General features: G+C 41.1%; 1 protein-coding gene and 1 pseudogene across 1 annotated transcript in view; one reads left to right on the top strand and one right to left on the bottom strand.

Annotated features, from left to right (window-relative positions):
* Positions 1-834: 834 nt before the first annotated feature.
* HPRT1 (hypoxanthine phosphoribosyltransferase 1) overlaps positions 835-21850 on the bottom strand; it is a 23587-nt gene continuing 2571 nt past the window's right edge. Inside the window, exons 3-8 of the mRNA XM_029930632.1 lie at positions 12093-12158; positions 7963-7980; positions 6003-6085; positions 2227-2273; positions 1979-2055; positions 835-1540 (exon numbers count right to left, since the gene is read on the bottom strand). Of these exons, the coding sequence (XP_029786492.1) occupies positions 1493-1540; positions 1979-2055; positions 2227-2273; positions 6003-6085; positions 7963-7980; positions 12093-12158 (339 nt within the window). The 3' untranslated portion in view covers positions 835-1492. The remainder of the gene's footprint in view (positions 1541-1978; positions 2056-2226; positions 2274-6002; positions 6086-7962; positions 7981-12092; positions 12159-21850) is intronic.
* On the top strand, positions 18494-19247 carry LOC115284280 (annotated as a pseudogene).

Raw genomic sequence — 21850 nt, 5'->3', positions numbered from 1 at the left:
TTATGCCACTTGAAATTGACAACAGCCAATAATTTTTTACTTACAAGAGTGGTCATTTCACATGGTTCCACCTGACCGGAGGTGGGAAGTGCACGTGAAAAGGTGGCTGGGGAGAAGCAGCGGGAGGCAGCCCATGGGGCAGCCTGCCGGGAGGGGACGTGTTGCCAGAAGGAGAGGAATCGGGCCTTACAGCGGATACTACACTTGGGTGTGCCCACACCAACCTCACTGTCACAGGGTTATTTATGAAGATCGAAGAAAAGAGCGAAAGTGAAAAGGTATTGTACAAGCTCTAGAACTATGACAAATTATTCCTTAGTATGACTTAAAGTTCCCTACTTTGCTACTGGGAATTACACAAGTTTGTGAGACATTAATGTCATCAGGTGGCTCATGTGGTTGCTGGTTCAGACCCTACCTGGGGCAGAGAAGCCACTGAGAGTTTTGGTTTAAGCCTTTTCTTCCTGTTCCCAGAAAACAAGAGGTTTTGTTGGCACTGCTCTTTAATCAGTAAGGTATTATCTCCACAAGGGAGGCAGCATCACATGTCTGCAGGCAAAGCGCTGGGGTGCACATGAGGCTGCGATCGGAACCGCGGAACGGGACCCCAAGACAAAGCCACGCTGTTTTAACACACCGAGACGTGACAGAGTGTACTGTGTGTCGGTAAGAATTTCACAAGCTCCACCAACCCACTCTACCAGATAATCATTATTTGCTGTGCTTGGTAAAGATTACAACTAAAATAGCTGCTAAAACTTAACAGACAAGGAAAAGGTAACCGACAGAAAACTACGCTAGGTTAATTTGTAGAGAAATGATAGGTATGCATAGTTTCTTTTAAAGAGACAGCCTTTATTGTGAGGATTTTTACACGGAAGAATTCAAAATGTGGCAAAGTTTTCCAGAATCTATTGAACTGTATTTAAAAGGAACTGTTGACAAAGATTCACCAGAAATCATCTGAACAAGTGAGAAACTACAGTTAATACTACTGAAACGGTAAAATAATTCCAGGACGTATGGCTTATCTAACAAAACAATATCGTAGATGCTGTCATTGATATGAAAACTGACTGCTTCTTCCTCTTCTAAATACACAGGAGTATAATTACCAATATTCAATCACTTCTGTTCTTTCCTGAATATATAAAAATTAAAATACCAATTAAAAAACTAATATATCTTATCTTTAAATGTTTCTTACAGATACAGTTTCATTATCTTCATTCAACAGTGGTGTGGTTTACGAGATGTTTCCACTCACAAGTCAAACAACAATCCACCCGAAGGGAACTGATAGTCTATAGGCTCATAGGGCAAATAAAGCCTTCAGGAATGCAGCAACTGACATTTCTAAAATACAAAACAGATAAAATCCTTAGGAGATACATGCAATAAGCTCTACAAGCAGCTGGCCCAGGACTAGGACGCGGGCCCGGTGGTTCCGAGGGGATGGCCGCCACGCCCAAACTCAGCTGGAACTCGCGTCTTAGGCTTTATATTTTGCTTTTCCAGTTTCACTAATGACACAAACATGCTAGAAAATAAAGAAAGGCAAAAAGCCACGTTAGAAAATTTTGTATTCTGAGACAAGAGGCAAGGCGGGCATTCTGCGTGGCACGCGAACAGGCCGGAGGTCCACCGCCCGCGTGCATGAACGCCCGCCCGGGCCTCCCGCCCGTGGACAGTGAGCGAGGAGACTTGAGGCAGTTCGTTTATTTCTTACTTAGGACCACATCTGTCTTCCGCAATAATAACGGGACAGTTACTGCTGCAGCCAGCACGAAGTGTCGCGCTTGCCTGGCCACATTCCAGCTCTCGGGATGTCTGTACTCGACTATGGCTTTATGTGACTAATGGGAACCATCAGTCTGTTCAAATTATGAGGTGCTGGAAAGAGAAAACAATTCTTCTCTTTTGTAAAGTTTTATACGGGTTCTGACAAATGAGAGCGAGGAAAAGAAGCATTACTTACATTCAAGTCCCTGAAGTGTTCATTGTAGTCAAGGGCATATCCTACAACAAACTTGTCTGGAATTTCAAATCCGACAACTACAAAGAATCACAATTCATCACTTAGATACAGAACACATCACTTTCCAACCCAATGCTTACAAATGTGCCTTCTCTACAAATATTCTGTAAAGTAGCTCTACACCATTTCCTATAAAACTTGCTCGGGTTAAAGACGGTTAAATGATTGACAAAAAGTAATTCACTTACAGTCCGGTTTATAGCCAACACTTCGAGGGGTCCTCTTCACCAGCAAGCTGTTAATCACAAAATATAACACGTGACATACGGAGACATGACAGGGCATCACAAAAGAGAACAGTAACGCTCTGAAACCTGGCTTCACCTCCATGTGGAATACTACGTTTGGTCTTAACACACCCCAAGACACACTATAAAACGGAGAGCTGGGTCACAGGGATCGCCAGGCAGGGGCAGCAGAGACTTCACACCACAGATAAGGCCCTTGACTGATCCCCGCCTGGGACACGATGGACTGGCCTGAGGGCTGCACCCTGAGCACCCAAGCACCCATCAGAGGGCGGCTAATCAGAAGGAATGAATGGGGAATGCCAAAGAGGAGTTCAGAATCCCTGAAAATCCAATCCTAAAGCTGCAAAGGCGTGCAGGAGATGTGAGCATCACCTTCTAGGACCTTTAATTCGTGGCTTACAAAGATCTTTAGGCTAAAACATAACTAGCATGCTAGAGGAGCTAGCATTTATTTGGGAGCAAAAATCGCAGGTGGAATAAGCCACCTGCAACAGGAGGCAATTTTGTGACCCACGTGTGTACTACCTGCTGAAAATTCTCATCCATTAACAAAGGTGCAGGCAGTGTTTTGACAGCCTTTATGCATGTTAAGGGCAGTCTCAGTAAAACTTATGATGTTATACCTTCCTAGATAAATATATTTAAAAGCCTGGGGAGGACATGAAGCAATTTTCGGCCTCAGCTGCACATCAGAATCACCCACGAACTGGGGCGCCTGGGTGGCTCAGTCGGTTAAGCATTCAGCTTTAGCTCAAGTCATGATCTCACGGTTTGTGGGTTCGAGCCCCGTGTCAGGCTCTATGCTGACAGCTAGCTCAGAGCCTGGAGCCTGGTCTTTGGATTCTGTGTCTCCTTCTCTCTCTGCCCCTCCCTTGTTCATGCTGTCTCTCTCTCTCTCTCAAAAATAAATAAAACATTTAAAAAAAAATAATCACCCACGAACTTTAACAAAGCTCAGATACCCAGACCGCACCGCTGACCCGTATATCAGAACTGCTGTGGATGGGACACCGACGCAGGTTTCTTTTTGTATTTTTTACAATCTGTAGAAGTAAGTTATATAGGCACAGCTCAGAGATCCTGCAGGTTTGGTTTCAGAGCACCACAATAAAGCAAGTATCACAACAGAGCCAAATGAATTTTTGGGTCTCCCAGTGCACGAAAGTTATGCTTACACTGTACTGTAGTCTATTAAGTCTGCAATAGCATTATGTCTAAAAAATGTACACACCTTAATTTAAAAACACTGTATTGCTAGCACATGCTAACCCTCATCTGAGCTTTCAGAAGTCAATCACTGATCACAGAACCCCACAGAAAATGTACAATAATGATAAATTTTGCAACATTCCAAAAATTATCCAAATGTGACACAGATGATGTGAGCAAATGCTGTCAGAAAAACGCACGGCGTCTCCACAGACTTGCTTGCTGCAGGGCCACCACAGGGCTCCAGGCTGTGACACACACAGTGTCTGCGAAGTGCAATGAGGCAAAGCACAATAAAATGAGCTACGCCTGTATTAAGTTACTAAGCAGAGATGGAGTCCAATGCTAACAGCTTGTTGAAAATTTTCAGTTTGAAAGAATGACAGATTTGCAGCAAGTCACAAAAAGTGCGCCAGGAGGTCCTAAGTGCCCTGGCCCCAGGCCCCCCCCCATGCTAACAGCTCACATAATGAGTGCCTTGCCACCACCAGCAGGTCTCATGTAGACTTTGGGGAACTGCCCCTCCCCAGAGTCCACCAGTCATACACACATACATGTGTGTGCGTGTGCGCCTGTGTGTGTATACTTCTTTGCAATTTTATCACACTCGAGGATTCACGTAACCGCCATCACACTGAAGATACAGACCTTCCTGTGAGCGAGGCTCTCTCCGTCCATCTCTTCACTCACAGTCACACCCACCCGTCACACCCCTCACCCCCAGCAACCACTGATCTGTTCTCCATTTCTATCATTTTGTCCCTTTAAGGTGGTTGCATGAATGGGCTCACACAGGACGTAAGCTTTCCAGACTGGCTCTGTCAGCACACATCCCCTGAGGCTCATCTAAGTGGCTGCGTGGCTCAGCGACTGTACCGCTGAGCGCCGCGGAGGGACACCTCGGTGGTTTCTAGTTTGGGGCAGTTACAGATGAAGCCACTACGAACTTTCATATACACGTTTTTTGTGAGGACAGAAGTTCTCATTTCTCTGGGATAAATGCAACTGCTGGAGTCCTATGACAGCTCCACGTTTTGTTTCTCATGAAACTGCCTAACTATCTGCCAAACAAAGTAGCCACTCCGTCTGACCTTCCTGTCAGTTGTTAGGTTTTTAAGTTTTATATTTTTTTGAGACAGCATCAGCAGGAGACAGAGGTGGGGCAGGGGAGGGAGAATCTTATGCAGGCTCCACGAACAGTGCTTGGACGCAGGGCTCAATCCCACGGCCCTAGAATCATGACCTGAGCCCAAATCAAGAATCAGATGCTCAACCGACTGCGCCACCCAGGCGCCCCAATGGTTCTTATATTTTTAATTAAACTTTTAAATTAAAATGGTTATCTAGTCATTCATAAATCTGCCATGAATAAAAAGAACAAGCTATCATGCTTACTCTTTCTGTGTGTGCGGTGCAGATACAATGTATCTGAGGTATTAAAATTTAATGGCGAGGGAGAGACTAAGAAGAAAAGGTTAAGAAACACTGACTTAAGCCAACTCCATCTGTAAGAAATGACCTAAGTAGTTCCTCTTTGAGCACATCACACCTCCAGCTACACAAAATCCCTCTTTCTTGAGGCAGTCTCTCTCAATTCCACAACATACTCCAGGAAAGAGGTACAAAGGAACACCCAGGGGATAGAGGACATCCTAGGTCACAGTAGGTTGACATCTATAATCCTAAGGAGCATGGAGAGAAATGAGCAAGTGCACCGACTGGCTTACAGGGTGCTCTAGCCCTAAGAGTGCATCATTATATACTATCACACAAAAATCACAGCGTGGTCAAGGATTTAAAAATAAAAGCTGAAACTGCAAAAGTTTAAAAGAAAACCCCCAAAAAACCACCCAGGGATGGTACCCAACCAGAAACTTGAGGTGGTAAATAAAGCATGGTGTCTGAGCCAGCTTGCCAGGCTTCAAATCTCACCCTACAGTGTGCTAGGCTCTGTGCCATTGGCCAGCTCCCTATGCCTTGGTACCCTTATCTGTGAAGCAGGAGTGAAGTGCTAGCTCAGAGCTGTCGGGGATTAAACTGTAATTCTAATGAAATGCAATTACAGTTAAGCTGGAAACAAAGGCAGAACTAATAAAGCAAAAGCCGAACAGTGCAGGGCACGAGGTGAGGCTGACCCATGTCACCACTACCTGGGTCCTTGGGGCCCACCCCCTTCCTGCCACCTTCCAACCTCAATTTGGGATCCTTGGTCTCATTTTCTCAAGAGAGTCCCAAAACCTCTACCATGCTCCCAAGGACAAGTTGAGCCCATTATGAGCATGCTGAAAAACTGAATGTGAATGGTATTAGGCAAAAACGATTGCAGTCAAGGGCTTTGATAATACATGACAAAATTACTTACAAAGGAGATTTACTGAATCTTATTTGAGATCACATTTTTTGAAGACAAAATGAGTCAAGAACATTTACCGTTACAAAGAAGCAACTACTTAATCCTGTTTCAAATGAAGAAAATGTCTCATGTCAAAATGTTATACACATACCTTGCAACCTTGACCATCTTTGGATTATGCTGCTTGATCATGGAGAGCAAGGTCTGCATTGTTTTGCCAGTGTCAATTATATCCTTAAAAAAAGGGAAGAAAGACATTTATATAGTGAATAAAACAGTCATTATATAAACACAAAATACCAAACCTCTGTGTGTAAATAGAATAATGCTTTGTGTGTGTGTGTGTGTGTAACCAACTCTTGGACTCAGGTGGTTAACAGACCTGAGAAACACTGCTTTATGCCATCTTAAAAGTGTCCAAATCAATAAGGTTTTACTATATAAAAGGACTTACATGAAAGTGGATATTAGCTGTTAAGTCCACGTTAATGGGGCGCCAGGCTGGCTCAGTAGGCACAGCATGTGACTCCTGATTTCAGCATCGAGTTCAAGCCCTGTGTTGGGCATGGAACCTACTCAATATTTAAATGAGTAAGACATTATTCAAAACAAACCTATCTCTAATTGGGAAAAAACTTCTTCAGTGAAGCTGCCCTACAGACAGTATAAAGCAGCGCCCCACCAAGTGGCGTCTGTGAATCATGAGAAACATCAGGATGAGACACCTGAGGAAAACGTGGATTTCTGAGCTGAGGCGGCTAGCGTCCAGATGGCCCCCAAGGCGCCCGCTGCCCCATGTACACGCCAGGACAATCCCCGGCGGCAGCGCAAGCAGGCCTGGGAAAGTGAAGGGGACGATCACTCCTGTCACCAGCTCTATGTGACCGCACAAGGGACAGAGGATCTCCTGCTGGTCCTGGAGAAGTCAGCTGCCAAGCCAGAGGGACATGTGCGAGGCCGCCAGGTGGGCCTTTAGGAGCTGGGAGCCCCCCAGACCAGCAGCCAGCAAGACAACGGAGCCCTCGACCCTGCAACCACAAGAACTCAATTCTGCCAACCACCTAAATGACCTCAGCAGAGCAGCATGAGCCACGGGTGACACAGGAGCCCCAGCCGTCCTCAGGCTCCTGCCCCAGGAAAGGTGACACACCATACGTGTGGTTTGAAGCTGGATTTGCGGTAACGTGTTAGGTGGCATGACCCCACGCAAGTGGAATTAATGAGTCTACATTTAAAAACAAGCAACTGGTTCCCAGGGATATACACGCATCCTTGGAAAAACGGTGTTATCTGTTTAGTTTTTAATCCACAAGTGAAAGTTTCTAAAAACCTTAAAAACCACAAACATGAAGTGGGGGATACTGTTCCTCTTAAGCATTATACATTTTACATACAAGAATGAGAACTCATTCTCCTGGTGACAGTGAAAAAGCATACAACCGCTCTGTTGCGTAATTTGGTGATAACAGTAAAACTGAAAATGTACTAATTCTCGAGTGCGCTCACTGCACTCCTGAGCGCCTCACACACCTGTACGCAGGGTCCTACAAAAGGATGCTCTTAGCAGCCCTGTAGGAAAAATGGAAGGCTCGCCCTATTCTTCAGGCAACAAATTGGTGGATTTGTCACTGCAATGCGATTTTGGATTTTAAGGCCAACTAACTGTAGGTCCCAGCCTGAACAATCTCAGAATGTAGTGAGCGAAAACAACAAGGGGTGAGAGAGAATATGTATAGTGCAGCAATACAGAGATCTTTAAGTCACAAAATATTTTTTGGATATGGATACATCGATGCAATAGAAGTATAAAAAACATACATGAAATGGTATTTCAAGAAAAGAAAGAAAAAAAATTCAAGCCCAAAAGAGGATAAGAAATATACCAACATTTCCCATTATCCAATAAAAATAAATTACTAAGTATTTCTCTCTCTCTCTCTCTCTCTCTCTCACACACACACACACACACACACACACACACACACACACACACAAAATCTTACTCCCTTTTACATAACACAAGCCCACTATTAACATTAATAAAGAGGGATTTCTTTCCTTAGATTACCTTTAGGACTATGCAAACTATATTAAAAGAAGGTAGAACTTACCTCAACAATCAAAACATTCTAGAAGAAAAAGAAATGGAAATCAGTACAATGAGTCAGCATTTCTGATTATAACTCAAATCACATCGTAACAAACTCATTATCCAAATTCTTGTTTCAAGATACTTTCCTATATCAAACCCTGATTTAAACAATGGGCCATCTGCTGGGATATGGAACTCTTTAATTAGAAATGTCACTATAATGGAATTTTTAAAAATAAAATTTGACCTATATGTTCATTTTTTAAAAATTCTCACTACTTTAAACAGATGTCTAATCTTGTACAGACAATGCAAGTTCCCTGGGCCTTAGTTTACCATCAGTATAATAAGGGACTTGAACTAGTATGCATCTTAGAACGCTAACATTCAACAAGCATAATTTGTACTGTAACTCTGAAACCGTGCGTTTAAGGTACCAAGCGGAATCCAATTCAAAACCCATTTTCTCGGGGCGCCTGGGTGGCTCAGTCGGTTAAGTGACCAGCTTCGGCTTAGGTCAGATCTCACGGTTCGTGGGTTCGAGCCCCGCGTCGGGCTCTGTGCTGGCAGCTAGCTCGAAGCCTGGAGCCTGTTTCAGATTCTGTGTCTCCCTCTCTCTCTGACCCTCCCCTGCTCGCACTGTCTCTGTCTCTCAAAAATAAATAAAAAGCATTAAAAAAAAAAACACCCCATTTTCTCATCAGGCTGAAACCGATCTGGATTTTCTGGATGTGTTCATATTCTTGGACTCAACTAAAGGTACCAATGCTTCCCTCCACCACAAACCCTCACCCCAATTTCTACCTCTCAGAATTGTATAGCTGGAGAAGAGGCCTTACAGGAGAAACCATTTAACCATGACCTCCAAGGCAGAGAAGAGATCTATTTGTTCTTATGTTAGTTATAGGAACGAGGCAGCATTTCACAAACTGGTTTAATCATTGTCATAAGAAAAAGAAATGGAAATCAATACAATGAGTCAGTGTCTGCGGTTATAACTCAATCACAACTAAAACTCAATATAAACGGTTAATTGTTGCAAAAAAGAAACATTAGAACTTTTTTTTAACCTTACCCTGTTTAATCTATAATTGTATTTTGTAATATACTGCTACCACAGTTCGTGTATCATTTACCTCTTTCCTCATATCACAACTAATTTGTCTCTTTTCAAAAGACACTGCAATCTCAATCGCTACTAAAACTGAATATAAGTGGTTAATGGACCAATAACTGTTTCACCACCTACCATGTGGCTCGGGATCTACATTTTCTCCACCCCAGCTAGCACATCTGAAGGATAACATTCTCCGTCCTAGCTGCAGCTCACTGCAGCAGGAATTTACACCATGGCATGGAGTTACAGTTTGAAAACAGTACTGAGTTATGAGACAGAGAAACTGTAGTCTAGTCTTTTTTTTTTTTTAATCAGACAAGATCTTTTATTTTTTTTACTTTTTATTTTTTTTCTTTTGATTATGGATTATCCCTTTATTTTTTTAATAGTTTATTGTCAAATTGGTTTCCATATAACACCCAGTGCTTCTCCCCACAAGTGCCCCCCACCAGTCTAGTCTTGACTCTAATTCTAGCTGTACCATCTTGATTAAATCACGATCGCTGCCGTCTGGCATTGTGATATAGTTTGTACAAATCAATCAAAATCCAGAGAAATTAAATATTTATCCAATACAAAATCATAGTATCTAGAGTACAGTCTCAATACTGTTTTAAAAATAAACAATGAGGGGCACCTGGGTGGCTCGGTCGGTTAAGTGTCCGACTCTTGGTTTCAGCTCAGGTCATGATCTCACCGTTTATGAGTTCGACTCACACTCGGGCTCTGCACTGATAGCGAGAAGCCTGCTTAGGACCCTCTTTCTCTCTGCCCCTCCCCTCCACATGCACCAGCTAACTCTCTTTCACTTTCAAAATAAATAAATAAACTTAATTTTTAAAATCTTTAAAAATAAATAATGAGAGTTTCTACCATTATGGAGAGCTTATTTTATGTCAAATAGCTATATCCATACTTCATAAATGAAAAGAATGAGACTGAGAGGCCAAATAATTTGCCTAAAGTCATAAAGCTAGCCAAGTGGTAAAGATCTAAAGAAGTGTTTTCAGGGTCCAACGCCCATATTCTCAAGCACTAACTAGAAAAAATAAGAGGAAAACTATATATATATATACATGTATCTGCATACAGTGTCCCAGAAAGAACTGAAATAAAGTCTCAACAATCTCACCAGCATAAAACAACTTCACCCAACTTATGTGTCTTGTTTTTTTCCCCCACAATAGATGTGTTCTATTGTGACTATCATGAAAATAAATTTATTTTAGAAAGAGACCTTTTAAGATCACAAAGCCACGTAATAGGATAGAGCCATTAGGTGGGAAAGGCAAGGTCACATGGAATCCCAGGAGGTTTGAAGGCTAGGCCCCTTCCAGCACTAAAAACCGATTATAGGAGTAAGGGCTTCAAACGACTTCTAAATATGGGCAAACAACGCTCGAACGAAGGCTAGGTTTGGCAGTGGATGGGCAGGAAGGGGGAAACAGTCAACAGATTATAATTTCTCTTCTGAAGTTTTCAAAAGATGCTGGGGAAGACAAGATTAGTTTGGCACGACACTAACATGGGGCAAGAGGATTTGACATCAGTGTTGCAAGCTGAAATTTCCGAGCAGAGGGTCAAGTAAGCCAAGAACAAGTCAGGTCAAGTAAGTAAATATTAAAACCTAAAAGCCAGAGGAAGAAAACAGCTGTGGGGCCAGACGGACCTGCATTTATTCTCAAGCTCTGCCACTGACTGGCAGTGTGACTTTGGACAAGTCCTTCAAACCTGCTGGCTCATCGTTTCCTGATCTGTAAAGTAGGGGCAACAGTATTTACCTCATGGGATTGTTGTGAAACTTGTATGAGATTATGCCTTTATATTTGGCAGTGTTTAGAAGTAAAAAAAAATAACTAGCAGCTGAAAAAAAAAGTGACATCCCATCATTTATCACTGGCTACTCAAAAATCATTTCAATGTATCACAGGAATAATATTGAAATATCTTAATTAGTATCGCTACTATTTCTGCCAATTGTCTACACTGGACAAATCTTGATGCATTTAAAAAACTCTGTGAGATTTCTTAAAATAGTAACATGTTTGAATTTATTGAGTATTCTAACTACCAGAAACTGTTGTAAGATGTCTACACACACTATTTCACTTAATGCTCCTAATTCTATGAGGTGGCTGCCATTACTGTCCCCACCTTACATACGGGAGACAGAGAGGTTAAATAATCTGCCCAGGGTCACACGGGAAGTATGGAACTAGGCTTTGAATCAAAGCTGCTCATCTTAGGGCTGCCTCAGATGGTAGAGCATGGGACTCTTGATCTTGAGCCCCATGTTGGGTATAGAGTTTATTTTTTTAAAAAAAGCTGCCTGTCTCTAGAACCCACACTTTCACAGCTACTACATGTTTTGCTGTGTGAATCTTTTTTTTGGTACTTTTTTAAAGGCTTTATTTATTTACATAATCTCTATACCAAACATGGGGTTCAAACTCATGACCTTGAGATCAACAGTCATGCGTTCTACCGACTAAGGCAGTGAGGTGCCGCTGAGTAAGTCTATTTTTAAAAAGAAGACTGTTTCTCTGTCCTCCCTGCACCCCCCCAAAATATATATGTTAAGTTTATTTATTTTGAGAGAGAGAATGCACGTGCAAGAGAGGGGCAGAGAGAGAGGGAGAAAGAAAATCCAAGCAGGCTCCATGCTGAGCTGTCAGTGCAGAGTCCGGCGTGAGGCTCGGATCGTGACCTAAGCTGAAACTCTGAGTTGGGACGCTTAAATGAGTGAGCCACCGGGTGAAAAATACATTTTTGAAGAACTCCATATTAGATCACCACAGAGGAAGTACTTTGCAATATGGACTTTTAAGTTTAATGTTGGATTCTGCTGCCTCTTTTGCACATGACCTAGGGAAAGACTGCTAACTCAGATTGTTTCTAAGAGTTAAATAACCCTTGTTTAAGTGTATGAATAACCATATAAACTGCCTCTTAGTGATAAAGCACAGTGTTACTAATTGACTTGGCATGAAGTCAAGAGAACTCTTTTCTTCCCCTTCAAGACACATACATACCTTTCCAGTTAACGTTGAGAGATCATCTCCACCAATTACTTTTATGTCCCCTGTTGACTGGTCATTCTAGTTAAAAAAAAAAATAAAGATATCAATATATGTGTGTATATTCTTTTGTGTACACGCGTACACACACACACACACATTTCAAATTATCGAATGGGAACTAGAAAATTTAAGGAGTTAGCTATCGAATGTCATAGCATTGTGATTTCTAAATGATACAAATTATTAAGAATTATGTTTCAAGAAATGAATGCCGAGGTAATGTTCAGCTAGAGATTAGGAAAAATTTTAAAGTTCTAATTGCCCATTACTGATCTGATGCTTTTAAGAGTCCTAAAAAACAGGATCCACACATTGTCGAGTAGGCAGTATTATAGCGGTGCCCATATTCAGTCGTGGTAATTTCTGAACCCTGAAGGAAGTTATTAGCGTGACGGATGTCTGGTTCTGGCCCTGGACCATTCCTGTGAGTCAGGCAAGCTGTGGGTTCTGGTCTATATCACACTCAACCCCAAAGATACTGCCTTCAAAAGTCTAGACCAGGTCCAGGTCATCTTCAACAGAGTCTGGAGAAACAGGTCTGATTAGTAGTCCTTTAAGGCATACTGCTTAGGCTCCCAGTTTACTTTTGTCACAGAATCCAGTAGACTCTTCCAGCAGTTCAAAGGGAAATCCTCCGTATCCACTGTAGTTAGTGGCGATAATAATCATAATCTGGCGGTGCTGGAGCCAAAGAGCAGGTGAATCAAAGAGCTGAGCCTTACCCTCCCAGACAGCACAGAGCCCAGAAACAGACCCAGAAATATATAAGGATTTAGTATATGATAAAGATGATATTTTAAGTCAGGAAGGAAAAGATGAATTATTCAACGAAGTAGTTATCCATTTCGGGGGAAAAATTAAGTATGATCCCTACCTCATAGCATACCCCAAAATAACTTCCAGATGAATTAAAATCTAAATGTAAAAAATAAAACCATAAGTAGACTGAAAGAAACTGTAGAAGAAATATGTCCACATTCTTAGAAAGGATAAAAACCGAGGCATAACATGAACCCAAAAACTGAAAGAAAAGATCTATAACAAATATTCCCATTTTATGCTGGGTTCCAAGAATAAGAATCCAATAGGAAAATGACAAACAAACACAAACAGACAATTCACAAACGAGAAGGACAAAACACATAAAATGATACTGATCTGAGAGACAAACACTAAAACAATGTGATTCTACCATTCATCCGTTCTCACTGACAAAACTTAAGCCTGATGATATATGTTGACTGAAGGGAAACATGCACTCCTGGTGCACCCAGGATCCAAAGACTGGTGATACAGTAAGAGAAATGTGGACTAGTGTCCACTGATACAAGCTGTTTTCAAAATGATAATAGAAATACCTATTACATCCTAAGCACTTGGGCCACTGGGGTGGCTCGGTGGGTTAAGCATCAGACTTCAGCTCAGGGCATGATCCCACAGTTGGTGGGTTCAAGCCCCACACTGGGCTCTGGGCTGACAGCTCAGAATCAGAGCCTGATTCAGATTCTTTCTCCCTCTCTCTGTGTTCCTCTCCTGCTCGCACTCTGTCTCTCTCTCAAAAATAAATAAAGCATTTAAAAAAAATAAATAAATAAAAATAAAATTAAAAAACACAAATAGGCCAAAACTATTCAGTGTTGCAAACTAAAAAGATCTAAGTATGACTTCTGATATGAAAAAATTCAAGGATATTGCTTATTGCTTCTCATCTTAAGGAAATAAGAGACACCTTTCATTTTAACTAACTTCAAACCCAAAATTTCAAACAGAGAGAAATTATTCATAGCAAAAAAAAAAAAAAGGAAGGAAGAAAGGAAGAAAGGAAGAAAGAAAGAGAAAGGAAGGAAGGAAGAAATAAAGAAAGAAAGAGAGAAAGAAAGAAAGAAAAAGAAAAGGAAGGAAGGAAGGAAGGAAGGAAGGAAGGAAGGAAGGAAGAAAAATTGTACAAAACTTGAAGCTTTCAATGAGTGAATCCTAGTAAACGATTTACACTGTATAGCAAAGGAAACAGTGACATCTTCTGGACAAGTTTGGTATTACAGACCAAATACAAATCCCCGCCGCCCCCCCTTTTTTTAAAGGGAGAACTGAAAGGCTAGCGGGGGGGGGGGGGGGGAGAGAACCCATGATCCAAAGACTGGTGATACAGTAAGAGAAATGTGGACTAGTGTCCAAATCTCCATATTCCTGTTTGCCTCAAGGTTTTTAGTTTAAATCTCCTTTTCAGGTGAACAGCCATCTTTCCAATGAAGGCTACTGAAGAAGATTCACTTAAGAAAAATATTCCCACCCAGTATGCCAGAATACAGATATAAGTGCCAAAACTGCATAGAAATGGCATCCTTGGATCAATTACCCTGCGTCCACCCCTGTCCTGGGTTCAACAAGCCTGCCCCCGTACTCCTGCTTCGTTACAGTACTGAGTGACCCCTTTAACACGATGATGGGGCTAGCGCAGGAGAGGGGAGACCCCCCTCACAAGCTGCTCTCCTCTCTTCTCAACCATCCCATCTCATTTTTCCCAGCCAGAGAGTCCAATCTGTCCTTGACTGAGAGTGTCATAGTCAACTACATAAAATTCCCAAAGAAGCTCTCTGGGTCTACAAATACCTGCCCTTAGCATCTGTGTCTACCTTTTTCTTTTTAAGTGTCAAGACTGGCAGTTATGATTTCTGCTTTTTTTATTCAGGTATAGTTAACATACAGTGTTACAGCAGTTTCATGTGTACAATTAGCTTTTGTGAGTCTAGGTGAAAAAAAAAGAGAAAGGAATTAGGAAGGAACTCTGTTTCTGGCTGCATATAGCTAGGGATGCTCAAGTCCTCTAGGCGGCAACAAGTGCTGCAGCCGGGTTCTAGAAACAGGAGAGATGGCTGTGGGCGAACACAGACTGCACGGGCTGCAAAGAACAGCTTGGAACAAACGGGAGGAGACCCGTAAGATGAAGCCACAGAGAGGCCGGCCCCCAAAGCTGAGCTCCCAAGCGGGCTAGACTGGGAGTCGAGCTGAGGTGGGGGAGGCTGGGCTGAGCAGCACGTGGCTTGCTCGCTGCAGTGAACTTGAGACGGTGGTTCTCTCAGGGCCCAGGCTTGGACTTGCCAGGAAAGTCACACCCTCGACCTCCAGCCAGGCCCTCTGCCGCCACAGTCACACTCCAACGTGCACGCTGCACATCCTGATCGCAAGGAGCCTGTCTTTTGCCACTTTCCTGCACTGTGATCAAACACCAACAGTGGTGAGAATATTCGAATCAGATACCTTCAAAGGTATACCACACCTGAGATGAAAAATGGCAGATACCCAATTTTTAAAACATATATACAAAAAATTAAGTCTGGAAGGATATACACCCAGGGAGTGATTTATTTACCTGCATTTTATGAGTTTTTTGAAAAATCATGTTGCTTTATTTAAAAAAAAAGCTATTATTATCAGTTTAAAAAATGATGCTAATAGGGAAGGGCACCTGGCTGGCTCAGTCACTGGAGCCTAGGAATCTTGATTTGGGGGTTATGAGTTCAAGCCCCATGTTGGGGCTAGAGCTTACTTAAAAAAAAAATGTAGGGGCATCTTGGGTGGTCAGTCGGTGAAGCATCTGACTCTTAATCTCGGCTCATGGTTCATGAGATCGAGCCCTGCATTGGATTCTGCACTGACAGTGGGAAGCCTGCTTGGGATGCTCTCTGCCCCTGCCACACTCATGCTCACACACTCTCTCATGATAAATATTTAAAAATAAGTAAATAATTAAAAGCTAGAATTGAAAATGATGCTAATGAAGCAGGGCCCCTTGAGCGTCTACTCCTGTACTAGCTGACACGGCAGCCACTGAGCACATGTGGCAATCCCAGCTGATCCCGGAACAACACAGGTTAGAACTGTGCAGGCCCACTTGTACATGGATTTTTGATTTTTGATCAATACAGTGCAGAACTATCAATGTATTTTTCTCTCCCTTGTGGTTTCCTTAGTAATATTTCCTGTTCTCAAGTTTACTGCATTGTAAGAATACAGTATACAATACATGAAACACACAAATTATATGTTAATCAAATACAGTATATGATACATATAACATAGAAAATAGGTGTTAATCAGCTGTTTATGTTAGTAAGGCTTCTGGGCAACAGCAGGCTATTAGTAGTTAAGTGTCGGGGGAGTCAAAAGTTATATAAGAATTTTCAACTGTGCAGGGGGTTAGCACCTCTAAGCTCTGTATTGTTCAAGGGTCAACTGTTCTTACAAGTACATAAAATTAAAAATGCAGTTCTGTTGCACAAGACCTATTTCAAGTGCTCAACAGAGAATGGCTCTGTATGCAACAGCACAGACACAGAACATTTCCATCATCACAGAAAGTTCTATTGCCCAGCACTGCTCTGATCAAGCCAAGACACCATTTTGCACAACGCAATACTGAAAAAATCAGAAGAGTTAGTGCTGACATTTAATATCTAGTGTTTTCAGCACCTCTGGGTGGCTCAGTCAGTTGAGTGTATGCCTTCAGCTCAGGTCACGATCTCACAGTTCGTGGGTTCGAGCCCTGCATTGGGCCCTGTGCTAACAGCTCAGAGCCCTGGAACCTGCTTCAGACTCTGTGTCTCCCTCTCTCTCTCTGCCTTTCCCCAAATAACACTCTGTCTCTCTCAAACATTTAAAATTTTAATAAAATCTAATACAGTTTCCACAGCCTTCAGAAGTTATTGTACCCAATCTTCATGCTTTTCATTCCAGGTCTGGTTTGGAATAAGGATCTGATCAAATAAAAACATTCAACAGAACCACTCTGCTTGGCCTTGTATACAACAGATGACCAGTGAGTTGTCTGAGGCTGAGGGAATTACTTCCCTTAATTTTTTAATATAAATTTGTGGGTTAGGAGGCCCAAACGTGAACACAACCTTTATGTTCTAAGAAAGGTGTTTATATAACCTCAGCCTACAGCAAAGTGAACATCCACAGGAAACGTCTCCACAGTATACGTTTGATACCGGTTCTGTTAGTTCCTTACACCACAGAGTACACGTCCCCTTTCCCGCCAGTGTAAAGTGAACAAATTCTCTCCTCCATCCATGTCTATGGTCTTAAATGAGTAAGCAGGAAATAGACATAAATCACTCCACTTGCTTTATAGATAGATATTAGATTTACAGATTATAAAAAAGAAAAAAAGACTAAACAAAAGCCAAAAAAGCATACCTCAAAGCTATTGACTAAATAAAGGAAAAGGTCAGACTGAAAGCTACTGACCTCTTCTTGTAAGAGACACTTTAAGAAACTACTCCCTCCTCCCCCCAAAACAAGAAACTACTCCCATATTTTCCACATTTTTCTTTAATGAGTTCAAATAGCCACTTTCTTACAAACGATAAGGTAATTTGCATCTTTGATATATTAAACAGCTTAATCAAGCTTGCAATCAAGCGACTTCCAAGATCAAGACTAAAAGTTATAGCTTTTTATGCACCTTGACTGCAACTGAGGGAAAAAAAATCTCACAACTGGCGAGTTGAATATTTGCATACGAACCTTCTGACTAGCAGAAAAGGAAGAAATGAAAGGAAGCCATATTAGAGGATTCAAGTCAGTTACAAGTTTTCCCAAATGAGACACTGAGTTCTGCACAATTAAAGGTGTGGGTTCAAGTCGAAGACCTGTATGATCTTGGACAAGTCACATTTCATCCCCCTGCATCTCCCTGTTCTCAAATGTACATGGAGACAATAATTTAAAACTCAAAAAAAAAAGTTTTCTGCAAGATTTCAAATCCTAAGAACAATTTCATTTTAATGTAAGCCACTTTGTCTGGACACACAATAAACCAGGCTAACTTTCCCTTTGCTTTAGACCCACACAAAAATATTACGACAAAAAATTTACCTGTCTGACAACTTTTCCTCCTGGGGCTTCATCTTTTTATGATGAAAAAAAATTTTTTTTCATTACTATGAAATTAAACTGATAAGAAAGAAAATACATTTGTATATTTATCAATTATTGCATTTTTGTGAATATCACAGAGCCTTAGAGATAGAAAAGGTCTTTGAATATACAGTACTACATTGCGTTGTTCTAAGCTGCACACTCACATTTTAATACCCCTGAAGTTGATGTGATGTATTACAACTGATCGCAAATTACAATATAACTGACAGCGTCTTCTTTCTCAGCGGTGCAAAGAACAGGGGTCCATCACCAGCAGTGATATTTCAGATTTAATGAAATAAGATATTTGGAATCCTCAGACAATTCCCCATCGAGGCACTAAGCAAATAAACTCCTCCCTAGCTACTACGGTTAAGAGGACGGAAACCGAGCCCTGTGGGCTCCCTGAGCAGTACCACGGCAGTAAAAACAAGCACCTTACACAAGGTGGCAAAAAGGGAGCCAGGAAGAAAGCTGTTGATCCATTTTCTAGGAAAGATTGGCCTGATATGAAAGCACCAGCTATGTTCGATATAACAAATAATGGAAAAACACTAGTCACAAGAACCTTATAGCCTCAAGGGTCATTTTTGAAGTGAGTCTTGCTGACATGCAGAACGATGAAGGTGCATGTAGAAAATTCAAGCTAATTACAGAAGATTTCCAGGGGCAAAAACTGCGTAATCTCCATGGCCTAGACCTTACCCATGACAAAATGTGCTCCACGGTCGAAAACTGGCAGACCGAGACTGAATCTCATGTCGACGCCAAGACTGGCAGTGGTTCTTCGCTTTGTCTATTTTGTGTCGGTTTTACTAACAAACACAACAATTAGACTCTGAAGACCTCTTATGCTCAGCACCAACAGGTCCACCAAATTCAGAAAAAGATGATGGAAATCATGACCCAAGAAGTGCAGACAAGTGACTTGAAAGAGGTGGTCAACAAATTGATTCAAGACAGCACTGGAAAACACACAGAAAAGTGAAAATGCTGAAGAAGCCTAAGTTTGAATCGGGAAAGCTCATGGAGCTTCATGGTTAAAGTAGCAGTTCTGGAAAAACTACTGGGGATGAGACTGGTGCTAAAGTTGAACAAGCTGATAGATATAAGTCACCAGTCCAAGAATCTTTAAAATTAAAACATTTAATGGTGACAAAACATCTTACTTGTGATGTTTAAAATAAAAAGGGTATGTAAACTCAAATATGTATGTATGTATACTCAGAGAGAAAAGTCTTTAAAATATTAAATATAGGGGCACCTGAGTAGCTCAGTCAGTTAAGTATCTGACTCTTGATTTCAGCTCAGGTCATGATCTCACAGTTGATGAGTTTGAGCCCTGGATCAGGCTCTGTGCTGTCAGCTGGGAGACTGCTTGGGATTCTCTGTCTCCCTCTCTCTCTGGCCCCTCCCTGCGCACATGCACTCTTTCAAAATAAATGAACAGTTAAACAGTTTTTTGAAAATAAAACACTAGAAATAAAAGTGGTAGTGGAATTTAGGGTAATTTCATTTCTTCATTTCTTTACTTCCTGTAATTGTATACTTTTCATAATAAACATGCATTTCTTAATCAAAAAAGGCAATTTTTATTTTGGAGGAAAACTAGGTGCACTGTGCTGATTTTGTTATTGCTCTTTACATATTCCAAAAACACTTACCAGTTCATGGAGCATTTCTTTAGGATTAGCACACATCAGTTAATGTTTAATTCACTATTTCACATTGGTCAAAATCAGCGTGTAAAACTAAACTAACATCAATGGTACTGACACGGCAACAATTCTAAATTTCCATCTTAGGATTTTATCAAATTAAGCTGCATGGTTTTCAGTAAACTATGGATTTAATTTTTTTTTGTTTAGTAGTAAATACAGAATTTCACATAGAATAGATATGATTTTTCTCTAGGTAAAAACTAACCTAAAAACTTCCTTTGTTTATGTTGAAGATTTCATTCTTTCTTTTTAATATGTGGGGTTCTTTAATGTTTATTTATTTTGAGAGAGAGAGAGAGAGAGAGAGAGAGAGTGCGCGCGCGTGAGCGGGGGAGGGGCAGAGAGAGAGACAGAGAGACAGAGATAATCCCAAGCAGTCTCCACACTGTCAGAGCTGCCCCTAAAATCTCATTCTTTTTATCAGCTTAGGACTTCAGTTTAATAATCCTCTAAGATTTAAAACTAATAGGAAAAAAACCCCTCCTAAAAGTAGAAAATGAAATTAAACAGTCAAAGTATTTCCATGGCTTTAAATTGTTCTTATAACTATAAAACACTTCTAAAAAGAAAAGATTAAACTCCCGTCATTTTTATTACACAAGTTTTCTTTTCAAAGAAAAAGCATTCTATGCAAATCCTGAAAGAAATTAAATTTAAAGCATAAACAAACAAGACTGATTTTTATGTATAAGTGTATGGACTAGGGGCAGGGGGACTCAAGAACATCAAAAAGAGAAATCATACCATGGACTAGAAGTACATGTTTTTGACTCGAAGCCAACAATAAAGTAAAGGCTGGGTAGCTATCCTGCTAGTAGGTCTACTGACTAGATTTAAATCTTAGTGTAAACCAGCTAACTAACTATAACGAACTTCTGTTGAGTGAAAACCCAAACTCTGTACACAATTCTTTAACTCACGCAAGACCCTGACACATGAAAAGGAGCTTGTAAGTATGAAGGAATGTCATGGTATATGAGCACAAAGGTTTTCAGGGAATAGGGAAAACGTCTTAAATGGCTCTCCAATCACCCAAAGGACTGATGAAAATGTCAAAAAGGTCAAATAACTTGGGTCAAATAGATGATTAACTGGGAGAGTGAAGGTTGAAAGTTAAATGTTAAGTAGTCTTATTCTCAAAGAAAATATAAACACAAGGCTAGTTTCTACAAAGGATGCACAATACAGATTCATGAAACAGCAAAGACCAGACATTTATTCTAATCTTTGAAGAAGCTAGGAGAAACCCCACTCTTAAGGAAAACAGGAACTCACAGGGACTACAATGCCAAGAGGCAACCAGAAACAAACAACAGTATGAACTAATGAAAATCACACATTCACATGATCAAAGAAATTAAGGATGATGAAATTCACATGTAAAGATCACACTGACTCTGGGTCATCCCACAGTGTCAGTAATGGCTATCGTGTCAATATTCTCAAACATTTGAGATCCCGTGACACTGGCCGAGTAACTGAAACAAAAGTGGTTTCTTCGGTGTGCTGGTCCTTTCGCTCAACATGTGCTTCCTAGGAAACAACTGTTTCCAGTCTAGCTCTAGAGAAGATATCTGCCAACAGTAAGTATAGTCAAAAAAGATCCCCCAAGACCCAACAGCAACTCCCAAAAGTGGTCTTTACTATTTACACATTCAATGCAATCCCCATCAAAATTGCACCAACATTCTTCTCAAAGCTAGAACAAAGTAGCCTCAAATTCGTATGGAACCACAAAAGACCGCAAATAACCACAGTAATATTGAAGAAGAAAACCAAAACGGGGGGCATCACAATCCCAGACTTTAGCCTCCACTACAAAGCTGTCATCATCAAGACGGTATGGTATTGGCACAAAAACAGACACATAGACCAATGGAACAGAATAGAGAACCCACACCTGGGCCCACAAATGTACGGCCAATTAATTTTTGACAAAGTAGGGAAGAGTATCCAATGGAAAAAACGACTGCCTCTTTAGCAGGTGGTGCTGGGAGAACTGGACAGCAACATGCAGAAGAATGAAACTAGACCACTTTCTTATACCATACACAAAAATTAACT

Source organism: Suricata suricatta, chromosome X (assembly GCF_006229205.1).
Source record: "Suricata suricatta isolate VVHF042 chromosome X, meerkat_22Aug2017_6uvM2_HiC, whole genome shotgun sequence".
In the NCBI taxonomy this organism is placed as follows: domain Eukaryota; kingdom Metazoa; phylum Chordata; class Mammalia; order Carnivora; family Herpestidae; genus Suricata; species Suricata suricatta.
The sequence above is the reverse complement of the archived record's forward strand: the minus strand, read 5'-3'. Positions and strand labels throughout refer to the sequence as shown.